The sequence below is a fragment of the Aulonocara stuartgranti genome, assembly GCF_965226115.1.
Source record: "Aulonocara stuartgranti genome assembly, chromosome: 2".
Classification (NCBI taxonomy): Eukaryota; Metazoa; Chordata; class Actinopteri; order Cichliformes; family Cichlidae; genus Aulonocara; species Aulonocara stuartgranti.
This window is the reverse complement of record NC_138940.1, coordinates 9925502-9949407: the sequence shown is the minus strand read 5'-3', so window position 1 is coordinate 9949407 and position 23906 is coordinate 9925502. Positions and strand designations below refer to the sequence as shown.

General features: G+C 40.3%; 1 protein-coding gene and 1 pseudogene across 4 annotated transcripts; both read left to right on the top strand.

Moving 5' to 3' along the window:
* The first annotated feature begins 5478 nt into the window (after window positions 1–5478).
* LOC309692197 (uncharacterized protein) lies at window positions 5479–11456 on the top strand. 3 transcript variants are annotated; one of them, XM_082510459.1, is made up of 5 exons: window positions 5479–5693; window positions 6752–6839; window positions 7560–7717; window positions 8143–8200; window positions 9139–11456. In XM_082510459.1, the coding sequence occupies exon 5, from the start codon at window positions 9698–9700 to the stop codon at window positions 10685–10687; it is 990 nt and encodes a 329-aa protein (XP_082366585.1). In that variant the 5' UTR covers window positions 5479–5693; window positions 6752–6839; window positions 7560–7717; window positions 8143–8200; window positions 9139–9697; the 3' UTR covers window positions 10688–11456. The 3 variants fall into 3 exon arrangements, with proteins under 3 accessions (XP_082366585.1, XP_082366586.1, XP_082366584.1); XM_082510460.1 differs by lacking the exons at window positions 5479–5693; window positions 6752–6839 and having other exon boundaries at window positions 7264–7717; window positions 8146–8200; XM_082510458.1 differs by lacking the exons at window positions 5479–5693; window positions 6752–6839 and having other exon boundaries at window positions 7264–7717.
* On the top strand, window positions 10982–15172 carry LOC309716813 (TBC1 domain family member 2A-like; annotated as a pseudogene). Its single transcript has 7 exons — window positions 10982–11020; window positions 12378–12576; window positions 12687–12887; window positions 12975–13095; window positions 13180–13365; window positions 13990–14111; window positions 14441–15172. The product of its transcript is annotated as a TBC1 domain family member 2A-like (transcript).
* Window positions 15173–23906: the final 8734 nt, after the last annotated feature.

Below are 23906 nucleotides of genomic sequence, written 5' to 3'. Positions count from 1 at the left end.
GGTAAACAACTCGTAATGCAAAGTCAGAAACATCGAGTTATTCTTGTACTGCATGCTTGCAATAAATAAGTTGTCCTAACAGTCAGTCAAAGGAGCTTGGAAAGAAAAGCGTCTGGACTTCTTTGAGTTGAAGTGACTGATATATATATTTTTTGTCTGTTTGTTTTGTTGGTTTTTGTTTTTTGCCCTTTATCACCATTCCTCTTCCCTGCTGTTTTTCTTTCCCTCTTTCTTTCTCCCCTTTCTTTCCCCCAGTCATGTCTGTCCTATGTGTAGCAAGTGAAAATAAAATAAACAATAAAAACAAAGGTGAATCAAATAGACCAATACGGCAAGGCCGGGATGGTCCATTTGGTAAAGTAAATCCGTTAGTTATATTTAACATAATGTTAAATGGCAACATTCTGTTTACAATGTTACCATTTCACATTATGTTAAATGGTAACATTCTGTTTACAATGTTACCATTTTACATTGTGTTAAATGGTAACATTCTGTTTACAATGTTACCATTTTACATTGTGTTAAATGGTAACATTCTGTTTACAATGTTACCATTTTACATTATGTTAAATGGTAACATTCTGTTTACAATGTTACCATTTTACATTGTGTTAAATGGTAACATTCTGTTTACAATGTTGTCATTTTACATTGTGTTAAATGGTAACATTCTGTTTACAATGTTACCATTTTACATTGTGTTAAATGGTAACATTCTGTTTACAATGTTACCATTTTACATTATGTTAAATGGTAACATTCTGTTTACAATGTTACCATTTTACATTATGTTAAATGGTAACATTCTGTTTACAATGTTACCATTTTACATTATGTTAAATGGCAACATTCTGTTTACAATGTTACCATTTCACATTATGTTAAATGGTAACATTCTGTTTACAATGTTACCATTTTACATTGTGTTAAATGGTAACATTCTGTTTACAATGTTACCATTTTACATTATGTTAAATGGTAACATTCTGTTTACAATGTTACCATTTTACATTGTGTTAAATGGTAACATTCTGTTTACAATGTTGTCATTTTACATTGTGTTAAATGGTAACATTCTGTTTACAATGTTACCATTTTACATTATGTTAAATGGTAACATTCTGTTTACAATGTTACCATTTTACATTATGTTAAATGGTAACATTCTGTTTACAATGTTACGATTTTACATTGTGTTAACCCTTGTATGGTGTTCGGGTCTGTGAGACCCGTGTTCAGTTTTTTTCAAAAGAAAAATTAAACAATTAATTATTTTTTCACGTGTAAATGTGTTGTGTCTTTCCACTCACTCCACTTGATTATAACTGATTTATTTATAACATTTTATATAAAAGAAAAACGAGAAGCACATTAATTCATAAATGTGATCTAACAAAGGTAAAGGGAAAAAATTAACCATGTTTGCTGTTCATATGTCTTGTAATTGGGATGAAGTAAACATCTGTTGAGTAATTTAACATAAAATTGTTTGATAGTGTTAATTTGGAAAGCCAAAACTCTAGCGGGTCCACCAGACCCATGAACACTGGCTGAGTAACAAAAATACGAACACCACACAAGGGTTAAATGGTAACATTATGTTTACAATGTTACCATTTACATTATGTTAAATTGTAACATTATGTTTACGATGTTACCATTTTACATTATGTTAAATTGTCAGTAGGCCTGGTACCGGAACCGGTACTGGACCCCCTTTTACTTTCAGCCATCAGAAGAGGGTACACTGTGGTCATAACAATACTCAGACTGTAGCATTTAAAGGTCCCAAAGTGTACCAGGAAAATATCCCCCGCACGATTACACCAGCAGCCTGAATTGTGAATGTGAGGGAGGATGGATCCATGCTTTCATGTTGTTCACTCCAGGCTGATATAAAAATGATATAACTAATACTACTTCTACTAATAATGACAATAACAACAAAATAATAATAATAATGTCAAAAATACCAGTAATAATAATAACAATAACAACATAAACAACAACATTACTACTACTAATAATAAAGATAAACAAATGTATTAAAAAATTAATAATGATAATAATAATAATAAAACTGATCATAACAGTAACAATATCAATCATAACAACAAGAGTACTAACAACAATAATAACAATAACAATGAAGGTGTTGCTGCAGATCTGAGTCCCGACTCTGCTGCCTTTCTAGTGCGGCAAAGAAAGTAAGAAATAGAAAAAGAAAAACACAAATAAACTGAGTGTGAGGGTTTTTCTACAAGTTACACTGAATATTTGCACAGACATGCTGACTGTTTGCTGGGAGACGTCACCTGTCTTTTATAGAATAGCAGGTAAGCTGTTCTCTGCCGCTGCTCACACACAGACTCACACGTGGTCTGGCAGACCAACTCGTCATCGTACGTGAGCCGGCTGTCTGTGACGTCGTCTCTTCCGCTCATCTGGTGAACGCCGTCACAGACGTAATGTCCTGAGAGGAGAAGGCGCACTTATTAACGTCTCATAAACTTTCAAAGCTGACCTGCATTCAGCACATGTGTCTGAAAGCACCCACTCACCGCTGTAAGCTGAGGAGCCCAAACGACTGATCACGCTGACCAACAAATAGCGAGCAGTTTACTGGGAGAGGGCAGCGGCACCACCCGTTAGCTTAGAAATGGGCTCCATCCATACTTGAAATGAACGGTGTGCCTTTTCCCTTACCTCTTCAGTAAAGGCTGTGTCCTGGCTGATCACCAGCTGCTGTGTCAGAACAATGGGGCTGTTCTTCTTCTCCACGGTGAACGATGGAGTGAACGTAAACCACTTCAGCTGGAGGATCAGCACACTGAAAGAGATGAGACAAAGAGGAGAGGCTCAAAGGAAGACGCAAGGAGGACATGACATGAACAAAACTGACACCGACTGAACTGTGGTGGTTTGAGGCCTTTGGGGACCGATTTGAGGTTACTCACTTTGGCAGGTTCAAGAACAACAGCTCCTCTTTGATCTTCTTAGCTCCGCCCTGCAGCAGGGAGCAGGAGGAGCAGGTGCATTAGAGTTAAACTCTTTTACAGATGAATTCACATATTCGTGGGAGCAAGCCTGTTCACAGAATAGAGTCTAAACGAGCTCTTACTTTCAGACTCCAGCCCCGCCCTTCAGCAGCTCCGCAGCATCCTGCTGGCTGGCACAACCTTGCCATTGGCTGCTGCCAGGGACTCAACAGGTTAGAACAAAAATATAAATATTATATCTGAGTTCTTATGTGGACCCGCCTTCCAGGCAGAACCTCACCTTCCATGAATGTCCACAGGTTAGCGGCCCTCGCTCTGCTGGTCCTCCAAAGTAAGAAAAAATGAGAAAAAATAAGGAGCAGACCAAGCAAAAGAGGGTATTTAAAGAGACAGTGCTCTTAAGGTTCATTTTTGGCGAGTTTTATTATCTAAATGTCATTGTGTCACTTTCTTATGAGGCTTCAGTGAACTGAAAAAGCTTCTGGGATGAGAAGCGAAACGTCTTCAAAAAAGTTAAAGAAGTCCGGTTGCTTTTTTCCCCCAAGCTCCTTAGAGTTCTCTGAAAATGGTCAGGTAGAAGGACTGGACTGAAAATGAGTAAAAAAGCAGCCAAAGCCCAAGGAAGTTGAAAGATTGGAAACTATTGCTGAGGTCATGTCAGTGTAAAAAGTTACCTACAAGTCTGGCACCTTGGAAGCAAAACATAAAGAAATAAGGTGTAAGGCCAAATGTTTGGTCCTGCAGCCAACCGGACCATGAAATATAGAGCACAGGTGAACAAAGTGAGGCAGCAGTTTGCTGATTTCCACCTTGTGCCTTTCATGTTGATCAGCTTAGTAGTTTGCCAGCTTTCTAGCTGTTAAAGACTTTTGGCGAGAGGTTATTCATATTTGAACTCTAATTGAACCCCTCTTTTTTACTGTTTTTTTGTTTGTTTGTTTTTGGGGTTTTTTGTTGTCTTAGATGGCCTGACTCAGCAGGTGGGGGCAGTTTCTGAGTTTACCTTCGTTCAAACAGTGCAGAAATGGTTTCGCTATGCTCCAGACCGGATGGGTGGTGCAGGACGCCCGATATCCAGCCCCGTCATGGAGTAAACTAAAAACAGTAAATAATACATTTAACAAACAAGCAAGCTCTAAATTCAAGCGGAGAGACTGCAGACGTAGCCGCACCATTCCAGGGATTTTTGGTTAGCATGAGGGGTCTAGCCAGGACCCTTACTGGATACTGGGTGGGAATCGAACGTGCGACTCCAAAGATGTGTAGTATTACCACTACACTATCCAGCTGCGCTACACTATCCAACAAAAAAAGTTTTTAGAAAATTTGATAAAGTCTGATGCTTAATATTGTAGGGATATTAATATCCCTACAATATTAATACGGATTAATAACACAGAGAAGTCATACTTCTGTTATGACAGAATTAATTGGGTAAATTATATTTACAATTGTAACATTGTAAACTTAATGTTATGATTTTACATTATATTAAATTGTAACATGATGTAAAATCGTAACATTGTAAACTTAACGTTACAATTTTACATTATGTTGCAATTTAACATAATGTGAAATTGTAACATTGTAAACATAATGTTACAATTGGAACATCAGTCCATCTATCCATGCATCTTCATCCGCTTTATCCGAGGCCGGGTCGCGGGGGCAGCAGCCTAAGCAAAGAGGCCCAGACCCAACACGCTGTGTACTCACCTTTGCTAAGTACATGTGAACAGATCTTGAATAAAAAAAACAAAACAAAACACACTTTTCTTTTCTGTTTTATTGAAAGCACTTTACAGAAAGTGTAATTGTTTGTAATGAAGAAAGAAGTAGGTAGGTTTGCATGTGTAATTAGTGTGTTATTGCAGAAGAAGCTTAATGTGTAGTTTGCAAAAACAATGGGAAAAACAGGTGGCCGAAGAAGAAAAGATAAATGTCCTTTTTTTTAAGTATTCCCTCGGCCGGTCGTTTGGCTTATGACATGTGGCGAGGACTCTGCTACAGAACTCCGCCAGTTCGAACCCCCCACGAACTCACTGCCACGGCCCTGCGCGGGGGGCGGGGAAACGCACTCGCATTTCCTTTTTGCTTTTTCCTGCTTGAGCCAAGTCCTCCGCCCGCTCTTCATCTCTCTCATTACCCCTTATTACCTTACACTCATGCCTTTGCCTTTCACCACTTCAAAACGAAGCCTACTTCAATATTACCTTCATACGCTCTCTTTGCTTTTGGCTTTCCTCATGCTGTGTACTCACCTTTGCTAAGTACATGTGAACAGATCTTGAATAAAAAAACAAAACAAAACACACTTTTCTTTTCTGTTTTATTGAAAGCACTTTACAGAAAGTGTAATTGTTTATGATGAAGAAAGAAGTAGGTAGGTTTCCATGTGTAATTAGTGTGTTATTGCAGAAGAAGCTTAATGTGTACTTTGGAAAAACGATGAGAAAAAAAGGTGGCCGAAGAAGAAATGATAAATGTCCTTTTTTTTCAAGCCTTCTCTCAGCCGGCAGTTTCAGTGCCACGGCCCTCGCTTGGGGGGTGGGGAGACGTGCCCCCCAAGGAGACCTGCTAGATTGTTCAGAAGGTTGTTCTCATCCATCCAGATGGAGGATCACTAACAGGAGCGTGGAAGACTCCAGAATCCACTCTGGCTGGAATCCGGTGGATATGCAGTGTGTACAGGTACAGGACCATTTAAACGGACAGCATTTATAGAATGACTATTAAAAGTCAGCGAGTGTCAGTAATGTTAATGTGGTTATGTTAGTAATACACCGAGTGCTAATATAAGAGCTTTAAGATGCATTTGTAGATATTATTACGTGTTTTACCGTCTTTATGGTGCTAGCTTAAAGTTACGGTGTAAACGTTAGCTTATATTGGAGGAAAGCTGTTACTGGTTAAACGATGTTAGCACAGAAATATTAGCTTCTGTCATGACTGATGAAGTTACTAGTTAATAAAGTTTTCAGTAAAGTGATTAATCGCAGCCACAGGTTGACAGCAAATATCTCGATTAGCTTCAGTGCATCTGTAATAAATATGTGCAAGTTTCAGTGCTTCGTTTAAACTGTATGATACTTATACTGACCCAGGGTCAGTGTAAAATACAATCCTAGCTGTGTGAACAAAGCCACTGTAAATTTAATCCTGCATGACAAACCTCAGGATGCAGATTATTATTACTCTTTCCTGCTGGCACACCTGAGAGTCAGCTAGAAACTTATAGTGACGTGGACATCATGCAAAGACTGCCAGACTCTGTAATACTGCAAATGATCAGTGACTCAGGTTAACACTAAACTTCAAACGGTACCTCTGTGTGCTGAACATCTAGGATTGAGTCAGGCTGCATTGACTGTGGGACTTTAATGTGTTAAAAGCAGGTTGAAGACGGCTCAGAAACATTTGAAGATTAAAATTTAGCATTATGGCTGCTGGTGGTTTGTAATATCTACTCAGCTGTATTTTTGTTACTAATTTATGTTTGTTGTTGTTTAACACAGATTTCAGAAGAGCAAATATGCTTAATAGTTTAACTAGATTTCATTTGTCAGTGTTTGACTGCTGAGTCACCGGAAGAACTCATTTCATTCATTCTCCATATGATGTTAATTTACAGAAATGTTTCACAGGAACTGATTTCTCCCAAAGGTTGAACTAGTGTGTTTCCATAGATTACCTCTGTATGAATGTACTTCTTAAATGAAGGCAAGTGTTTGTCCTTTTTTGTTCCTCAGGTACAGTACGTGATATCAAGGGCAGGTGGTCAACACTGGGGACAAGAAGCAGACATACTTCCAAGAGGGAGCTGCAGTGAGGTCAGAGGTCAGAATCTGAAACAGCTCAGGTTTATATTTTAGAGGTTATAAAAAATCAAAATGTATTTATAAAGAAACCTTTAAATAATAGTCATAATTATGATTATTATAAGAAATATCAAACATTTAAGTGGATTTTCTGTTACACATATTGTGTTAGCCCTGCGATAAACTGGCAGCCTGTCTTTGTCCTGTATCAGCTGGGATAGGCTTCATCCTCCCGCAACCTTGAATTGGATACATTTTATTCCAATTATGTAATCTGATCATTTACAAACTCAAGGTATCTAATCAAAATGTAAGTAATAATTATAAAATGGGAAAGCAGAAATAAGTGTGACATAAATGTAAATGTGTGAGCTGACATAGAGCTACATGCAGTCTGAAAACCCTTTGTTGTCAAGTTTGCAGGTATATCAGCACGAGACATTCTTACATAGAAGAGACATTAAAGTCTCTAACTCAGTGAAGCATTATTGGTCCCGTCTGTTTGGATAAATATAGTAAGTTGATGTATGTCCATTTATTGACACATTTTCTTAAGTGCTTATCCAGTTCAGGATCACAGTGGAGCTGCAGCTGGATATGTTCACTAAATAAACCTTACAAAAGTTAACAATAAACCTGCATCCATGTACGTTGTTGTCCACAGGATGAGAAAATCAAACTGGAACACTGTGGAACATGTTAATAAATGTTTGTGTGTTTATGCCTGTGTCTTTCACAGGAGGCGCTGGAAGGTTTCCCTAATAGTTCCTGGTGAATCAAAGCAGAACCATAAAGGTTGCTGGACTGCATGATGGCCTTACCCCTGAGCAGTCATCCTGTTAAAGGATGAACCAGTTAGAAGCTGTTTTCAAAGTAGCTGAGCAGATTTCATCTCAAGTAAGCGATTAACTGTTTGTTCATCTGTTCCGCCACTTAAAGAGCATTTAAGGACGTCTTTTGAGTGTCCAGTTGAATTAATTCTACTGGCTCTCATGGTCATTTGTTATTATAGTCATATTTTTCATGTTCATCCAGCTATTTAGTAAATTCTATCTATTTAGTAATATCCGTCAGCTATAAAATGTAATATAAATATAAAAATATCTAAATATCTCCTGCCCTTTATGTTTTAATGATGTAAGTCTGTTATCGTGTTACATTAGCATTCCTCACATATCAATGAGATGCTGTACAGTACAATCCTACTGACACAGCAGAGGGATAACGACAGCTATTCAACATCGTTACACGACACATTCGAGCTGCATGACGCAGACAAAGTGACTAAATCATCTTTTTGTGGTTTATTGTCTTCAAACCAGCAGACAAAGCCGATGGCAGAAGATGTCGGAGAAGAACTTCAGGCCGTGGACTGAAAAGGTATTTTTTTCTTGTTATCAAAAGACATTTGGAGTGGCAGCTTCTACAACTGGTTGTGCTAAAGTAAAGCTTACAGTCTAAGAAATCACAGTGTTGATATTCAGCACAAAGAGAAAAGCTCACTTGTTTGAATTTATTTACAATCATAGTTTTATAAATTCTGACTGTAAACAGCTTTTACAGCTTTGATATTGTTTGACACTCGATATCAGGTGATAGGGTTTAATTTAAAGGTTTCTGTGTCCCAATGAGCCATTTACACTGATCAGTGTCAGTTTAACTGTAACACATTCATTATTTAGATTCAACAAAGAAATAACTGAATGTAAAAAATGGCAGCCCTCAGGCAGGTTTATAGAGATACATGCATGCATTATGAAATTTATGTATCCCAGATAATTGTTATTCATCTAGTCATGGCAGACCTACCTCTTCCTCCCAAGTTAACTGCAACCCAAAATAACTAGTGGGGCTATTTACACACTCACAACCAGTGTGGGGTAAAAAGAGCCACCAAAAAACTGTCAGCCACAGATGTGCTAGAAGAGTTAGAAGCTCTACTTATGGAGAAACTTTCTAAGTCTAACAGGGGACAGGAACTCCTGCCCAAATAACATGATATAAGCCCACATACAGCCCAGCCATAAAGTGAACCAAGTTAAAGACAGCATGGGACCAAATGCATGTAACCAGCCTGCACCCACCTGACATTTCTTCCTCCTGAATTAAATGAATGAAGGGATGAAAGTTAAATGACTACAAACCTAAAGCCACTAGTTCCCACACTGGAGCTCCCTGACACTGTGTGTTAACTGTATTTAGCTTGTATCAACAGTTGTAACAGGCTAAGCCACCTGAGACACTGCATTGAATTTGTTCCTGTCTTACTGGTTTCAGCTGACTGGTTTCAACTCAGATATTCTGCTTTTTCCTTTCAGTAGATCAAAGCAGCTCGTGCTCCTTCTGCTTCCAATTTAGAAGAAGAAGAAGAAGGCGAAGGCTTCAGCGAAGTGGCGTTCATGGTCTCAGTGAACAGTCACGGTCACACACTGCATGTGGTTTTAAAAGCAACATGTCTGTTCACCACAACAATGGAGATGTGTAATATTAGTGCAGCTATGGTTTGTTCTTGAACATCAGTTCTGTTTTCTACTTTGATCACTCAGACCAAAAAAGTGTTGTTTTCAGATTCTTTCTTTTAAATCTATAAAGCACCTGTTCATTTTTTTTATTACAATTAGTTTCACATAAATGTTAGTGTTTCCTTTTATGATCTTTTAATGCTTACACTACACTGTACATGAAATCAAACCTAATAATGAGGCAGATAACATTCCTGTTACGATCCAGACTAGTGGTCTTACTGGGGCCGGTGAACAGGACTGTAAGCTTGCCATTGTGCCAGTTAAAGTAAAATCAAAGAGAGGTCAAAGAATAGTGGAAACGTATGCCTTTCTGGACCAAGGGAGTTCAGCATCCTTTTGTACAGCGGGTCTTATGGACAAGCTGAATATTGCTGGGAGGAGGACAAAGATTCTCCTGCGCACCATGGGACAGGAGAAAGTGGTGGACAGTTTCATTGTACCTGAACTTGAAGTTGCTGGATTGGACAGTGACATGTACTGTGATATGCCTAACCTCTTCACTCAGCATAAAATGCCTGTAGATATTGGTAACATCTCAAATCAACAGGACCTGGTTGACTGGCCACATTTGAAGCATGTTCATTTGCCAGAAATTAAGGCCAATGTTGAGCTTTTGATTGGCATGAATATGCCCAGAGCTCTAGAACCTTTGGAGGTCATCCGGAGTGTAGGTGATGGACCCTTTGCCATTAGGACTGTGCTCGGCTGGACTGTGAATGGGCCACTTAATCGAGAATGCTGTGGAAGGCCAGGATGTTTGGCAACAGTTACCGCCAACAGAGTTTCTGCTGTCACACTGGACAAGCTATGGAAACAGCAGTTCAAGATGGATTTTCCTGAGAGCAGCAATGATGAACAGATGGGGCTGTCAAAGGAAGACTTGAAGTTCCTGGAATTGGCCAGCAAGATGGTGACTTTGGGGGATTGGCACTACAGCATTGCCCTGCCACTAAAAGACCGAGACATAAGAATGCCTGACAACTGTGCAATTGAGCAACGAGCCTTAGGTTTGAAGAAAAGGTTCATCAGAGATAAAGACTTTCATAAAGACTACACTGCCTTCATGACAGATCTTATATCTAGAGGATATGCAAAGAGAGTCCCAGTCACAGAATTAGAGCGCCAGAAATGGGGAAGGATTAAACGTAACTTTGTTCCTGGAGATGTGGTCCTTATAGTGGATGATTCTGCACCTCGTGGTTCTTGGCTCATTGGGAGAGTCACCGGAGCTGCACCAGATGAAAGGGGGCTTGTGCGTCAGGTCTGGATTAAGACCCCAACCAGCCATGTGTGCAGACCCATCACAAAGATATGCCTTCTTCAGGAGGCCTCTGACCCATGACTATGACATTTTTGACACAGTGTGACATAACTAACTTTGAATTGACTTTAATGTTATGAGATGTACATCAGACTGACTATATTTAGGCTAAGTGCTGGTAACCTCTGGCCTATGACTGACTGACCATGTGCAGACAGAAGAAAAGAAGAGAAGACATGAGAAAATAACTTTGGTGGACTTTTGAGTATGTTATGTTGTCTCACTGGGTGTCTGTGATATGATGAAGTGTGTGTTGTGAGTTATGGTGTTGGATGTGTAATTATTACTGTAAAAATGTAATAATTAGGGGCCGGAATGTTGTGGATAGGCGTAGCTTTGGGTCACGTGGTGTCAGTAATAGTGATTGCTATATCACCTGTTCACGGCCCGAGGGAAATTTTGTGAATGAGTGGGTGATGGGGGAAGTCGACTTTTGCTGACCGCTCAAGCGTCCCAAGGCGTTCCCAGGCCAGCCGAGAGATATAATCTCTCCAGCGTGTCCTGGGTCTGCCCCGGGGCCTGCTCCCGGTGGGACATGCCTGGAACACCTCACCCAGGAGGCGCCCAGGGGGCATCCTTGTCAGATGCCCGAACCACCTCAGCTGGCTCCTTTCGATGTGGAGCAGCAGCTGCTCTACTCTGAGCCCCTCCCGGACGGCCGAACTTCTCACCCTATCTCTAAGGGAGAGGCCAGCCACCCTTCGGAGGAAGCTCATTTCTGCCGCTTGTATACGCGATCTCGTTCTTTCGGTCACTACCCACAGCTCGTGGCCATAGGTGAGGGTAGGGATTGTAACAATTTAAACATAATACAATTTTACATTATGTTACTGTCAGAGTCAGACGGTGCCCCGACCGGTCGACCTGTGTGTGTGTGTTTTTTTGTTCTCCTCTCTCGCTCCGCTTTTTCTCCGCTGCGATTGTTACCTCCGACCCGTAAGTGCTGCCACTCTGAGCTGCCTAATAAGCCTGGACGCGATCGAGACGGAGAGACGGAAGGGGACACTTCACTGATTCTAGGGAGTTTTGTGGACACACGAGGGGAGACGGGGAGAGGAGCACTGAAGGGACTTGCACTGTGGATAACTGTGGATTGATTTTGGCTTCACTGTAAATAAAGACACTGTTCAACTTAAACGAGAGGTCCGCGTCTAGGTTCGCTAACTCACCACCCTTAACAGCTACAATTTAACATCATGTAAAATTGTAACATCATGTTTACAATGTTACAATTTGTAAATTGTAACATTGTAAACATAATGTTACAATTTTATATGATGTTAAACTGTAACATAATGTAAAATTGTAACATTATGTTAAACTGTAACATAATGTAAAATTGTAACATTATGTTTACAATGTTACAATTTTACATTATGTTAAATTGTTACATAATGTAAAATTGTAACATTATGTTTACAATGTTACAATTTGTAAATTGTAACATTGTAAACATAATGTTACAATTTTATATGATGTTAAACTGTAACATAATGTAAAATTGTAACATTATGTTTACAATGTTACAATTTGTAAATTGTAACATTGTAAACATAATGTTACAATTTTATATGATGTTAAACTGTAACATAATGTAAAATTGTAACATTATGTTTACAATGTTACAATTTTACATTATGTTAAATTGTAACATAATGCTTAACAGATAATGGTTATCCTCTTTTTATATCATACATCATTGTCTCTGTAGGAGGGTCTGGAGCACCCCCTGCTGAGCCGCTGGGCTCAGTACCTTGCAGGCAGGTCCGACGATGACTTCATCATCTCACCTGAGCTCAAAATTCTGGTGCGTGAAGGCGTCCCTCGGGAGTATCGGCAGAGAGTGGCGCTGTTTGGTCCGAGCCAGAACTTTGACAAGCCAAGAGTGCCACATGCAACGCTATCAGCAGGTACAGCTGTAGAGAGAGAGAGTGCTTTATCCGCACCTGAGCACAGGTGGCTCCTCCTTCTTCCTGTTGGGAATGCTGGCGAGCACTCAGTAATCCTGTTCTGTTTCCAGCTGTGTGAGAAGAGTCGGACAGCTCCTAATCCTGCCTCCAGGCAGGTCCAGCTGGACCTTCACCGAACCCTGACGACCAATCAGCACTTCTCCTCGCCGTCCAGCCCCGCCCTCCAGCCCTGCCCTCCAGCAGCTCCGCCGCATCCTTCTGGCCTTCTCCGGGCATAACCCTGCCATTGGCTACTGCCAGGTACTCAACAGGTCAGAACAAAAGTATAAATTTTATATCTGAGTTCTTATGTGGACCCGCCTTCCAGGCAGAACCTCACCTTCCATGAATGTCCACAGGTTAGCGGCCCTCGCTCTGCTGGTCCTCCAAAGTGACGAAGACGCCTTCTGGTGTCTGGTGGCAGTGGTGGAAGCCATCATGCCTCAGGACTACTACACCAAGAATCTGGTGGCCTCTCAGGTCAGCAGACACACTCACCTGCTTGCCTGCTGTGATCTGTTTTAGTGATCAGTGAGGCTGATCTCTGTGAGTCTTTGTGCTCAGGCGGACCAGCGCGTGCTGAAGGACTTCATGGCGGAGAAGCTTCCTCGCCTGGCATCTCACTTTGAGGATCACAACATTGACGTCTCTCTGGTCACCTTCAACTGGTTCCTGGTGGTTTTTGTGGAGAGTCTGCCCAGCGACATCCTGATGCCTCTGTGGGACGCCTTCCTGTATGAGGGTACCAAGGTACCATACACCCGAACACACCATGACAGAAATGCAGACAACACTTGAATGCACCACAGTAGTGTCCATGGAAACAAAAATGATTTTGTTTTCACCTTTAGATGTCTTTATTTACATTTTAGGAGTAATAAGACATTGTTTACTAAGCATGGGGAACTGTCATGTGACATGAAATAGGAGTGGGAAAGCAGATCATTCTAGTAACGACCTCACAGTCTACCACAAGCAGCGTAAATCCAGACGATGAGCGGGACAATGGCTTTGGGCTTGTTTCTGCAATGTGACAAATGCAGCACAGCTTTTACATCGTTTGTCTCAGGAAATAAAATCACAGTTCAGACACAGAAATATATACCACACAGGGATAAATGCTGACAACAGCTTCAGCCACGTAGATCCAACCCAAAAGTTTAATTTAAACTTAAAGCTCAACTACCAAGTAAGTTAATATTATCTGGCAACTGAGGAACCAAGTGGCTTATTGGAAATCGATCAGAGCTGTAATGAGTAAAGGGCCCAACTGCACCACAACTGAAAGAGTAATTTTATGACTCACCTCCTCAAAGTTTCCAATTAATTGTGTGGCGTGAGTGTCCTGTTATGAAATGCGTGTCTGTGCTGCAGGTGATCTTCAGATACACTCTGGCTCTGTTCAAATACAAAGAGGACGACATCCTGAAGATTCACGACAGCGTGGAGATCTACCAGTACCTACGCTTCTTCACAAAGACCGTCTCCAATGCCAGGTACGCACTCGCCTCCACCCGCCTTAATCTACGAGCTGTTACACTCTCAGAAGTGTAGCGGATGTAGCTGTTGAATCTTTGAGCTTCAAACCCTTTTTACTGAAATTTTGTGAGAAGTTTAAATTTCCCTGATCACAGTAACAACGATTTAAAGATTTTTAAGTATCTGCAGCTCTCGGATACATGTGGTCCAGTCAGTCCAGTATTTCCTGCTCAAACTGCAGTACCTGAAGTATCAAGCAGCATAAAACAGAAACACTCAAGCTGATCAGTTTCCAGTTCCTCTGTGTTGGTGATCGAGTCCTTTCCACCTGCGTGTGTCCATGCAGGAAGCTGACCAGCATCGCCTTCAACGACATGAACCCATTCCCCAGCCGGCTGCTGAGGAACCGGCGAGTGCTCCACCTGGAGCGCCTGCAGGTGGAGCTGCGTGAGCTGGAGGAGCAGCACAAGGAGGTCATCACCGAGAGCGTCGTACGGAAAGACAAAGAGCTCGACGTCATGGTGAGCGAGGACGACGAGGACCTCTGATCACACGGGACGCTTCAGCTGCTCACTTCGAGACGACGATGAGTTTTCCATGAGTTCAAGAGAATTTTACTAAACCGGCTGTTAACTGGTTTCCTTCACACCAAACACAGGATTGTGTCAGGTTCACCATCTCTACTAACACTACAAGGAAACAGACGCATACAGATTTAACTGCATCACATCTCTGAAACAAGCTTGCAGTAAACAAATGTGTACTGTGTTCACGTGTGTAATAAGTCAGGCTGCAGAAATGTGCAGATGTATTTCAGTGAATTCATTTGGATTAATATGTGATAGCTTATTTATTTCATTGCATCTTTTGCTTTATACCTAAAAATGCGTGACATTTCTAAATGTAGTCACATCCCTATGAAACATGGTTGATTATCAGCTGTAGTCACAGCTGGTGATAAAGTAATTAAAATGTCCAGCTATTCAAAAATAGGGCATTCTGCACAATGAGTACTTTTTGGTACTTGAAGTATATTTTGATGCTGATGCTTCAGGGCATTGTGCTGCATTGTCGAAGCTCTCTGGGCTTCCGGTTAGAACGTCCTCACAGTATTTTATTTTGATCTGGTGTAAAGTGCATTGTGCAGAAATGACAGCATGATAGTCACATGATAAAACTGACTTTTCTTTTTTTTTTAAATTTTACTGGGTGTGCATCTTGTTCAAATGTCTTTTTCAGCATTTGTACATAAATATTCTGTATATAAATATTTGATTTTCATTTATTTTACAGAGTCCTTTATTTTGTTTCACAAATATGACATTCATGTCAAATGACATCTGCAGACTTTATAATGACCAGCAGGGGGCAGTGTATTGCAGTCTATGAGAACATTTACTGAGACCTGTTTCATGCACTAGTTTCATGTCTCATTGAATCCAACATGATGTTGATTTTGTAAATTAAGGTCACATGTTCATCACATCTAATTTCAAAACACTGATCAATTTTTTTAAAAAATGAATTCCATACCAATTGCAGGAATAAAATAGGAATAAATAACAAACGAGAAATACATACAAAACAAGAGAAAGGCACACATGAGAGAACAGGTCACATGACAGCACAGCATTATCTACCCACAATTTGAACTAAATAACAGATAGCACAGGCAATGAAAACAAACGGAAATCAGAATAAATTTAAAAACTTTTATTGATGTTAACTTGAAGTGCTGAATTAGCCCTGTTGTCAGTTCAAATCACTTCAATCTATAGCGCACTTTAAGGTCTTTAGACCTTAAAAAGTAATACACTGCAAGGTAAGCTTGCAGCATCTTACTTTAAGGTCAACTGTGAAACTTTGTGGAAAGCCTGAGACAAGTTGATGAGTCAGTGAAGCGCACTTCCTTCTGATGACGGCTATACTGAGGTGAGTTTTTAAGCATATCCTGAACTTTATTCATTATTAGACTTCTGACACCTGGCAAATAAACTCTCATGCGATATGAGAACATAACAGCAAAAAGCCAGTAGCTGGTACATGAATGGATAAAAATTGGATCCCTCAGGGAGGCGCCACCACTTGATCTTCTCCACCGTCGTGGTTGGTGTTCTTCGTCGTCGTTGGCCAAGGTTGAGTCGGAGATCCATCACAAGTAGCCGATGTTGAGGGCCAATATTGGTTGATGGTATGACTTTTACGTTCGTGACTAGGCTGAGATGGGGTCTTCGGACTAGCCAGTAGTCGATTTGGGTGTCTCTGCCGCCGCTGGAGTACGTGATGAGGTGTGCCGGCTTCTTTTTGAAGAAGGTGTTGGTCACGGCAAGATCGTGGGCCTCTGCGTAGTCCAGTACCCGGCAACCCTCGTCGTTTCTGGTCCCAAATCCTTGGCCGCCATGGAATCGGTGATATCCGTCTCTCCCCTTGCCTACATGTCCGTTTAGGTCGCCGCCTACCGCCACGTGTTCCTCAGGGCTAATCGTTTGCAGGTGGTCGTCGAGGGCGCGCCAGAATTCTGTCTTCTCCTCGTCGGGGCAGTTGGTCTGTGGTGCATAGCAGGAGATAATCCGTAGGACGGTCGGGTCGGCGTCGATCTTCACTGACATGATGCGATCCGATATGCGGGTAACTTCGACCACGTTGTGCCGGAGCTTTATTATTAGACTTCTGACACCTGGCAAATAAACTCTCACGCGATATGAGAACATAACAGCAAAAAGCCAGTAGCTGGTACATGAATGGATAAAAATTGGATCCCTCTTAGATTGAATTGGTTGCCCTCTTATATTACGTTGTTTTGAACCTAACCGCATCCACTGAATTAATGCAGTTTTCAGGACAGTAAAAACAGAGAACTCTGATATACACAATTTCTGATTGCTGATAGTGTTTCTTAATGCAAAATGGGCTTCCATTTAAAATGCAATTGCTTTATGTTCGATCTTTAGTGAAGAAGGGTCATTTTTGATTCTGTGGACAAGGGATGCAAATGGAATGTGAAGGCAACAGGTAGTAGGGTGAATTAGGGTTTCGTGTGGTCTTCAGTGCATGAATTTTATTGCCACTTTATTTCAACTTTTTATTAATGTACTCAAAAGAAAAACAAGAACCACAAAGGAGATTCTTGTGATTCTTGTTTGTGCTATCTGTTTGTGAAAGAAAGCACATTTTACCACATCATACTGTGTTTGCTGCCATTTATTTTACTCGTCCTGCCTGAGTGTCTGGGCTGCGTTTGTCTGTGCACCTTTGTTCTGGCCTTCTGCTGATGGGTTTCACATGCTGGGCTTTCCCTCTTGGTCCACACCCAGCAGCCTGCTGCTGACCACACACAGCCTACAAACTGATCCATCCATGCATCCATCCATGCATGCATGGCCTGGTTATTGTTGAGTTATCACCTCCAGCTCCTTGCTCATAACCAGGTAGATACTGGGCTGGGCCTGATCTCTGAGCTCAATAACAATGACAAAAATGCCAAACACTTTACTCTTCATGGTAAAAAATGTTTATAATACAGTAAAAACTGGATGTAGCCAAAATCAGTGTTTTATATACAGTGTAAGTGAACAACATTGCTACACTGCTGGTGTTTGATTGATAGAGGCTTTCTTTATAAGAACTATGATATCATTTCTTTTGCTGATTAACAGTTTTTATATAATTTTTATATCATATATAGCTTTCAAGAAGCCAAAGATCACTGGACGAAAAGACTACAGACCTGTGGCTCTGACATCTGGTCAGGAAGTCTTTTGAGCACCTGGTTCTCTCCTATCTTAAGACCCTCACGGCCCCCCTCCTGGACCCCCTGCAGTTTGCATACAGAGCCAACAGGTCTGTAGACGATGCCATCAACATGGCCCTACACTTTGTCCTGCAGAATCTATGCCAGGATCCTGTTTGTGGACTTCAGCTCTACCTTCAACACCATCCTTTCAGACCTTCTTCAAGGATTGCTTTCCCAGATGAATGTGCCTGATCCCATCTGCCGGTGGATCACTGACTTCCTGACGGACAGGAAGCAACCAGTGAGGCTGGGGAAGAATGTCTTGGACTCCCGGACCATCAGCACGAGCTCCCCTCAGGGCTGTGTTCTTTCTTCTATGCCCTTCTCCCTGTACACCAACTGCCGCACCTCCAACCACCAGTCTGTCAAATTAATTAAGCTTGCAGATGACACCACCATTATTGGACTCCTCTCAGACGGGGATAAGTCTGCCTACAGGATGGAGGCTGAACATCTGGTGTCCTGATGCAGCCGCAACAACCAGGTGCTGAATAAGTGTTATTTTCATTTACCACTGGCCCAAGTACATTTTTATTGGCTTGTGAACAAAGCTGTAGTTTTTGTATTTTTTAAATATTAACGCAATTTAATTGAGACATTATTTATATTATTTCACTTTCAATGTGAAAAATGCTGGAAAAACGTTGAAAATAATGGTCACCCCTGTTCGCTGCAATGTAAAATAGTACAACTGCTGTCAGCCTTCATTAAGTTGCATCATTTAAACATTTGCATATTTTTATTCAACTTCTGCAGGATGCTTTGATGAAAGACTCCCTTTTCCCAAGTAGAGGCTTTACTAGAGGTCACAGGAACAGCGCTGCTGTTTTGGATGTGGAAAAATGTTGTCTTTCACTCTACCTGAGCTCAGTGTCCCAGTAAGGGCTCCGCCTCATTGTAGCTGACGCTGAAATGTTTGTGTGGGTTGCCATGACAACACCAGAAGTGCATCTGAGATCGTGTCCAAATTCATGGGCTGCATCCTCCTGAGGACTCGGTGTTCTGACAAAACGTCTTACTTTGGCAAAACGTCCTACCGTAAGTAGTTCATGCGTTCTCGGCGGCTCTAGTGACCCTCGAACTCTCGGCTAGCTATCGAGGTGGTGGATAACATACGTCTCCCCCACAAGAGCACGAACCTACAACTTTTCTACTACTGGTTTTACAAGGCGTACACGGTAAAAACATTATGCTGTTATTTGTTAAGCACTTGTGCACCTTGTGAAAAGAAATAAGTGGCTGAGATGGATGTCATATGTGCTATTGATATTATTTTACTCGTTTCTAGTTTTCACGGTGCTCCATGATTGTGAGAGGAATAAAAAAGAATTGTGGACATCAGTACGAAGCATGGATTCTTTTGACCAGAGTAGATACACTGGTCCCTTGAATATACTAATCTTTTTGAGGTGGGTGACTGTTCCTGTGTATTTACAGAAACAATGGTTGTGATAACCTCAGCTGTTTCAGAGGGTGACTGTTCGTTGCTTTGCGCACTTTTAAATCTGTATACAATGGTTTGTTCCCTTTTTGTGTTCTGAGGTTTAAACAAAGATGTACTAGATGTATTATACCGGTCCCTCGAATCTACAAATCTTTTAGATGTGGATGACTGTTCATTTTCATCTGTGTTTACAGAAACACTGGGTGTTGGAACCTCAGTAGTTTCTTTTTGGCTGACAGACTCTGGAGCTGTACAAGAGGAATAAAGAGCTGCAATGCTTTTGTGAATCTGACCTGGGAAGGGAGAGAAATATATTTTTGTTTTGTTTTTGTTTGTCTTCTTGTTTTATTTGATTCCTTGTGGGATTTGGATCCAACAAGTAAAGTATGCATATTATGCACACACACAAACACACATGCAGCTATTACCATTTCTTGTATTCTTGAATAAAGACATTGATCTGACACATTTAAAATGCAGCCAATTGTTTTTATTGTTATATTATTAAGAAAAAAGAAAAGGTGGGGTTGGGGGGATGTAAAGAAGAGCTTAAAGGAAAGGGCTAGAGGAGAGAAAACCCCAACAGTTAGCAGGGCATTTTTTTACTTGGACAAATTGTTAATAAAGTTTCCATATCTGTAACAATGATGACAGTATAATTGTTTATAAACAATTATATTGACAATTATATGTGTCCAGTATGTTGGCTCATTTTCTTTTACTTTTTGCATTTGAAAATAAAAGTTGGGCTGATTTTGACACCATTACAAGAAGTGTTGTTAATGATTCTTTTTGAATTAAAATCAAGTTACCACAAATTGTTTTTTAATTTAATTTAATTTGAAATGTTTGTCAGTGGGTAAACAACTCGTAATGCAAAGTCAGAAACATCGAGTTATTCTTGTACTGCATGCTTGCAATAAATAAGTTGTCCTAACAGTCAGTCAAAGGAGCTTGGAAAGAAAAGCGTCTGGACTTCTTTGAGTTGAAGTGACTGATATATATATTTTTTGTCTGTTTGTTTTGTTGGTTTTTGTTTTTTGCCCTTTATCACCATTCCTCTTCCCTGCTGTTTTTCTTTCCCTCTTTCTTTCTCCCCTTTCTTTCCCCCAGTCATGTCTGTCCTATGTGTAGCAAGTGAAAATAAAATAAACAATAAAAACAAAGGTGAATCAAATAGACCAATACGGCAAGGCCGGGATGGTCCATTTGGTAAAGTAAATCCGTTAGTTATATTTAACATAATGTTAAATGGCAACATTCTGTTTACAATGTTACCATTTCACATTATGTTAAATGGTAACATTCTGTTTACAATGTTACCATTTTACATTGTGTTAAATGGTAACATTCTGTTTACAATGTTACCATTTTACATTGTGTTAAATGGTAACATTCTGTTTACAATGTTACCATTTTACATTATGTTAAATGGTAACATTCTGTTTACAATGTTACCATTTTACATTGTGTTAAATGGTAACATTCTGTTTACAATGTTGTCATTTTACATTGTGTTAAATGGTAACATTCTGTTTACAATGTTACCATTTTACATTGTGTTAAATGGTAACATTCTGTTTACAATGTTACCATTTTACATTATGTTAAATGGTAACATTCTGTTTACAATGTTACCATTTTACATTATGTTAAATGGTAACATTCTGTTTACAATGTTACCATTTTACATTATGTTAAATGGCAACATTCTGTTTACAATGTTACCATTTCACATTATGTTAAATGGTAACATTCTGTTTACAATGTTACCATTTTACATTGTGTTAAATGGTAACATTCTGTTTACAATGTTACCATTTTACATTATGTTAAATGGTAACATTCTGTTTACAATGTTACCATTTTACATTGTGTTAAATGGTAACATTCTGTTTACAATGTTGTCATTTTACATTGTGTTAAATGGTAACATTCTGTTTACAATGTTACCATTTTACATTATGTTAAATGGTAACATTCTGTTTACAATGTTACCATTTTACATTATGTTAAATGGTAACATTCTGTTTACAATGTTACGATTTTACATTGTGTTAACCCTTGTATGGTGTTCGGGTCTGTGAGACCCGTGTTCAGTTTTTTTCAAAAGAAAAATTAAACAATTAATTATTTTTTCACGTGTAAATGTGTTGTGTCTTTCCACTCACTCCACTTGATTATAACTGATTTATTTATAACATTTTATATAAAAGAAAAACGAGAAGCACATTAATTCATAAATGTGATCTAACAAAGGTAAAGGGAAAAAATTAACCATGTTTGCTGTTCATATGTCTTGTAATTGGGATGAAGTAAACATCTGTTGAGTAATTTAACATAAAATTGTTTGATAGTGTTAATTTGGAAAGCCAAAACTCTAGCGGGTCCACCAGACCCATGAACACTGGCTGAGTAACAAAAATACGAACACCACACAAGGGTTAAATGGTAACATTATGTTTACAATGTTACCATTTACATTATGTTAAATTGTAACATTATGTTTACGATGTTACCATTTTACATTATGTTAAATTGTCAGTAGGCCTGGTACCGGAACCGGTACTGGACCCCCTTTTACTTTCAGCCATCAGAAGAGGGTACACTGTGGTCATAACAATACTCAGACTGTAGCATTTAAAGGTCCCAAAGTGTACCAGGAAAATATCCCCCGCACGATTACACCAGCAGCCTGAATTGTGAATGTGAGGGAGGATGGATCCATGCTTTCATGTTGTTCACTCCAGGCTGATATAAAAATGATATAACTAATACTACTTCTACTAATAATGACAATAACAACAAAATAATAATAATAATGTCAAAAATACCAGTAATAATAATAACAATAACAACATAAACAACAACATTACTACTACTAATAATAAAGATAAACAAATGTATTAAAAAATTAATAATGATAATAATAATAATAAAACTGATCATAACAGTAACAATATCAATCATAACAACAAGAGTACTAACAACAATAATAACAATAACAATGAAGGTGTTGCTGCAGATCTGAGTCCCGACTCTGCTGCCTTTCTAGTGCGGCAAAGAAAGTAAGAAATAGAAAAAGAAAAACACAAATAAACTGAGTGTGAGGGTTTTTCTACAAGTTACACTGAATATTTGCACAGACATGCTGACTGTTTGCTGGGAGACGTCACCTGTCTTTTATAGAATAGCAGGTAAGCTGTTCTCTGCCGCTGCTCACACACAGACTCACACGTGGTCTGGCAGACCAACTCGTCATCGTACGTGAGCCGGCTGTCTGTGACGTCGTCTCTTCCGCTCATCTGGTGAACGCCGTCACAGACGTAATGTCCTGAGAGGAGAAGGCGCACTTATTAACGTCTCATAAACTTTCAAAGCTGACCTGCATTCAGCACATGTGTCTGAAAGCACCCACTCACCGCTGTAAGCTGAGGAGCCCAAACGACTGATCACGCTGACCAACAAATAGCGAGCAGTTTACTGGGAGAGGGCAGCGGCACCACCCGTTAGCTTAGAAATGGGCTCCATCCATACTTGAAATGAACGGTGTGCCTTTTCCCTTACCTCTTCAGTAAAGGCTGTGTCCTGGCTGATCACCAGCTGCTGTGTCAGAACAATGGGGCTGTTCTTCTTCTCCACGGTGAACGATGGAGTGAACGTAAACCACTTCAGCTGGAGGATCAGCACACTGAAAGAGATGAGACAAAGAGGAGAGGCTCAAAGGAAGACGCAAGGAGGACATGACATGAACAAAACTGACACCGACTGAACTGTGGTGGTTTGAGGCCTTTGGGGACCGATTTGAGGTTACTCACTTTGGCAGGTTCAAGAACAACAGCTCCTCTTTGATCTTCTTAGCTCCGCCCTGCAGCAGGGAGCAGGAGGAGCAGGTGCATTAGAGTTAAACTCTTTTACAGATGAATTCACATATTCGTGGGAGCAAGCCTGTTCACAGAATAGAGTCTAAACGAGCTCTTACTTTCAGACTCCAGCCCCGCCCTTCAGCAGCTCCGCAGCATCCTGCTGGCTGGCACAACCTTGCCATTGGCTGCTGCCAGGGACTCAACAGGTTAGAACAAAAATATAAATATTATATCTGAGTTCTTATGTGGACCCGCCTTCCAGGCAGAACCTCACCTTCCATGAATGTCCACAGGTTAGCGGCCCTCGCTCTGCTGGTCCTCCAAAGTAAGAAAAAATGAGAAAAAATAAGGAGCAGACCAAGCAAAAGAGGGTATTTAAAGAGACAGTGCTCTTAAGGTTCATTTTTGGCGAGTTTTATTATCTAAATGTCATTGTGTCACTTTCTTATGAGGCTTCAGTGAACTGAAAAAGCTTCTGGGATGAGAAGCGAAACGTCTTCAAAAAAGTTAAAGAAGTCCGGTTGCTTTTTTCCCCCAAGCTCCTTAGAGTTCTCTGAAAATGGTCAGGTAGAAGGACTGGACTGAAAATGAGTAAAAAAGCAGCCAAAGCCCAAGGAAGTTGAAAGATTGGAAACTATTGCTGAGGTCATGTCAGTGTAAAAAGTTACCTACAAGTCTGGCACCTTGGAAGCAAAACATAAAGAAATAA

Bases quoted from the DNA above. Each gene is read 5' to 3' on its own strand.
- LOC309692197 (XM_082510459.1), top strand. From the start codon at position 9,698: ATGGACAAGCTGAATATTGCTGGGAGGAGGACAAAGATTCTCCTGCGC.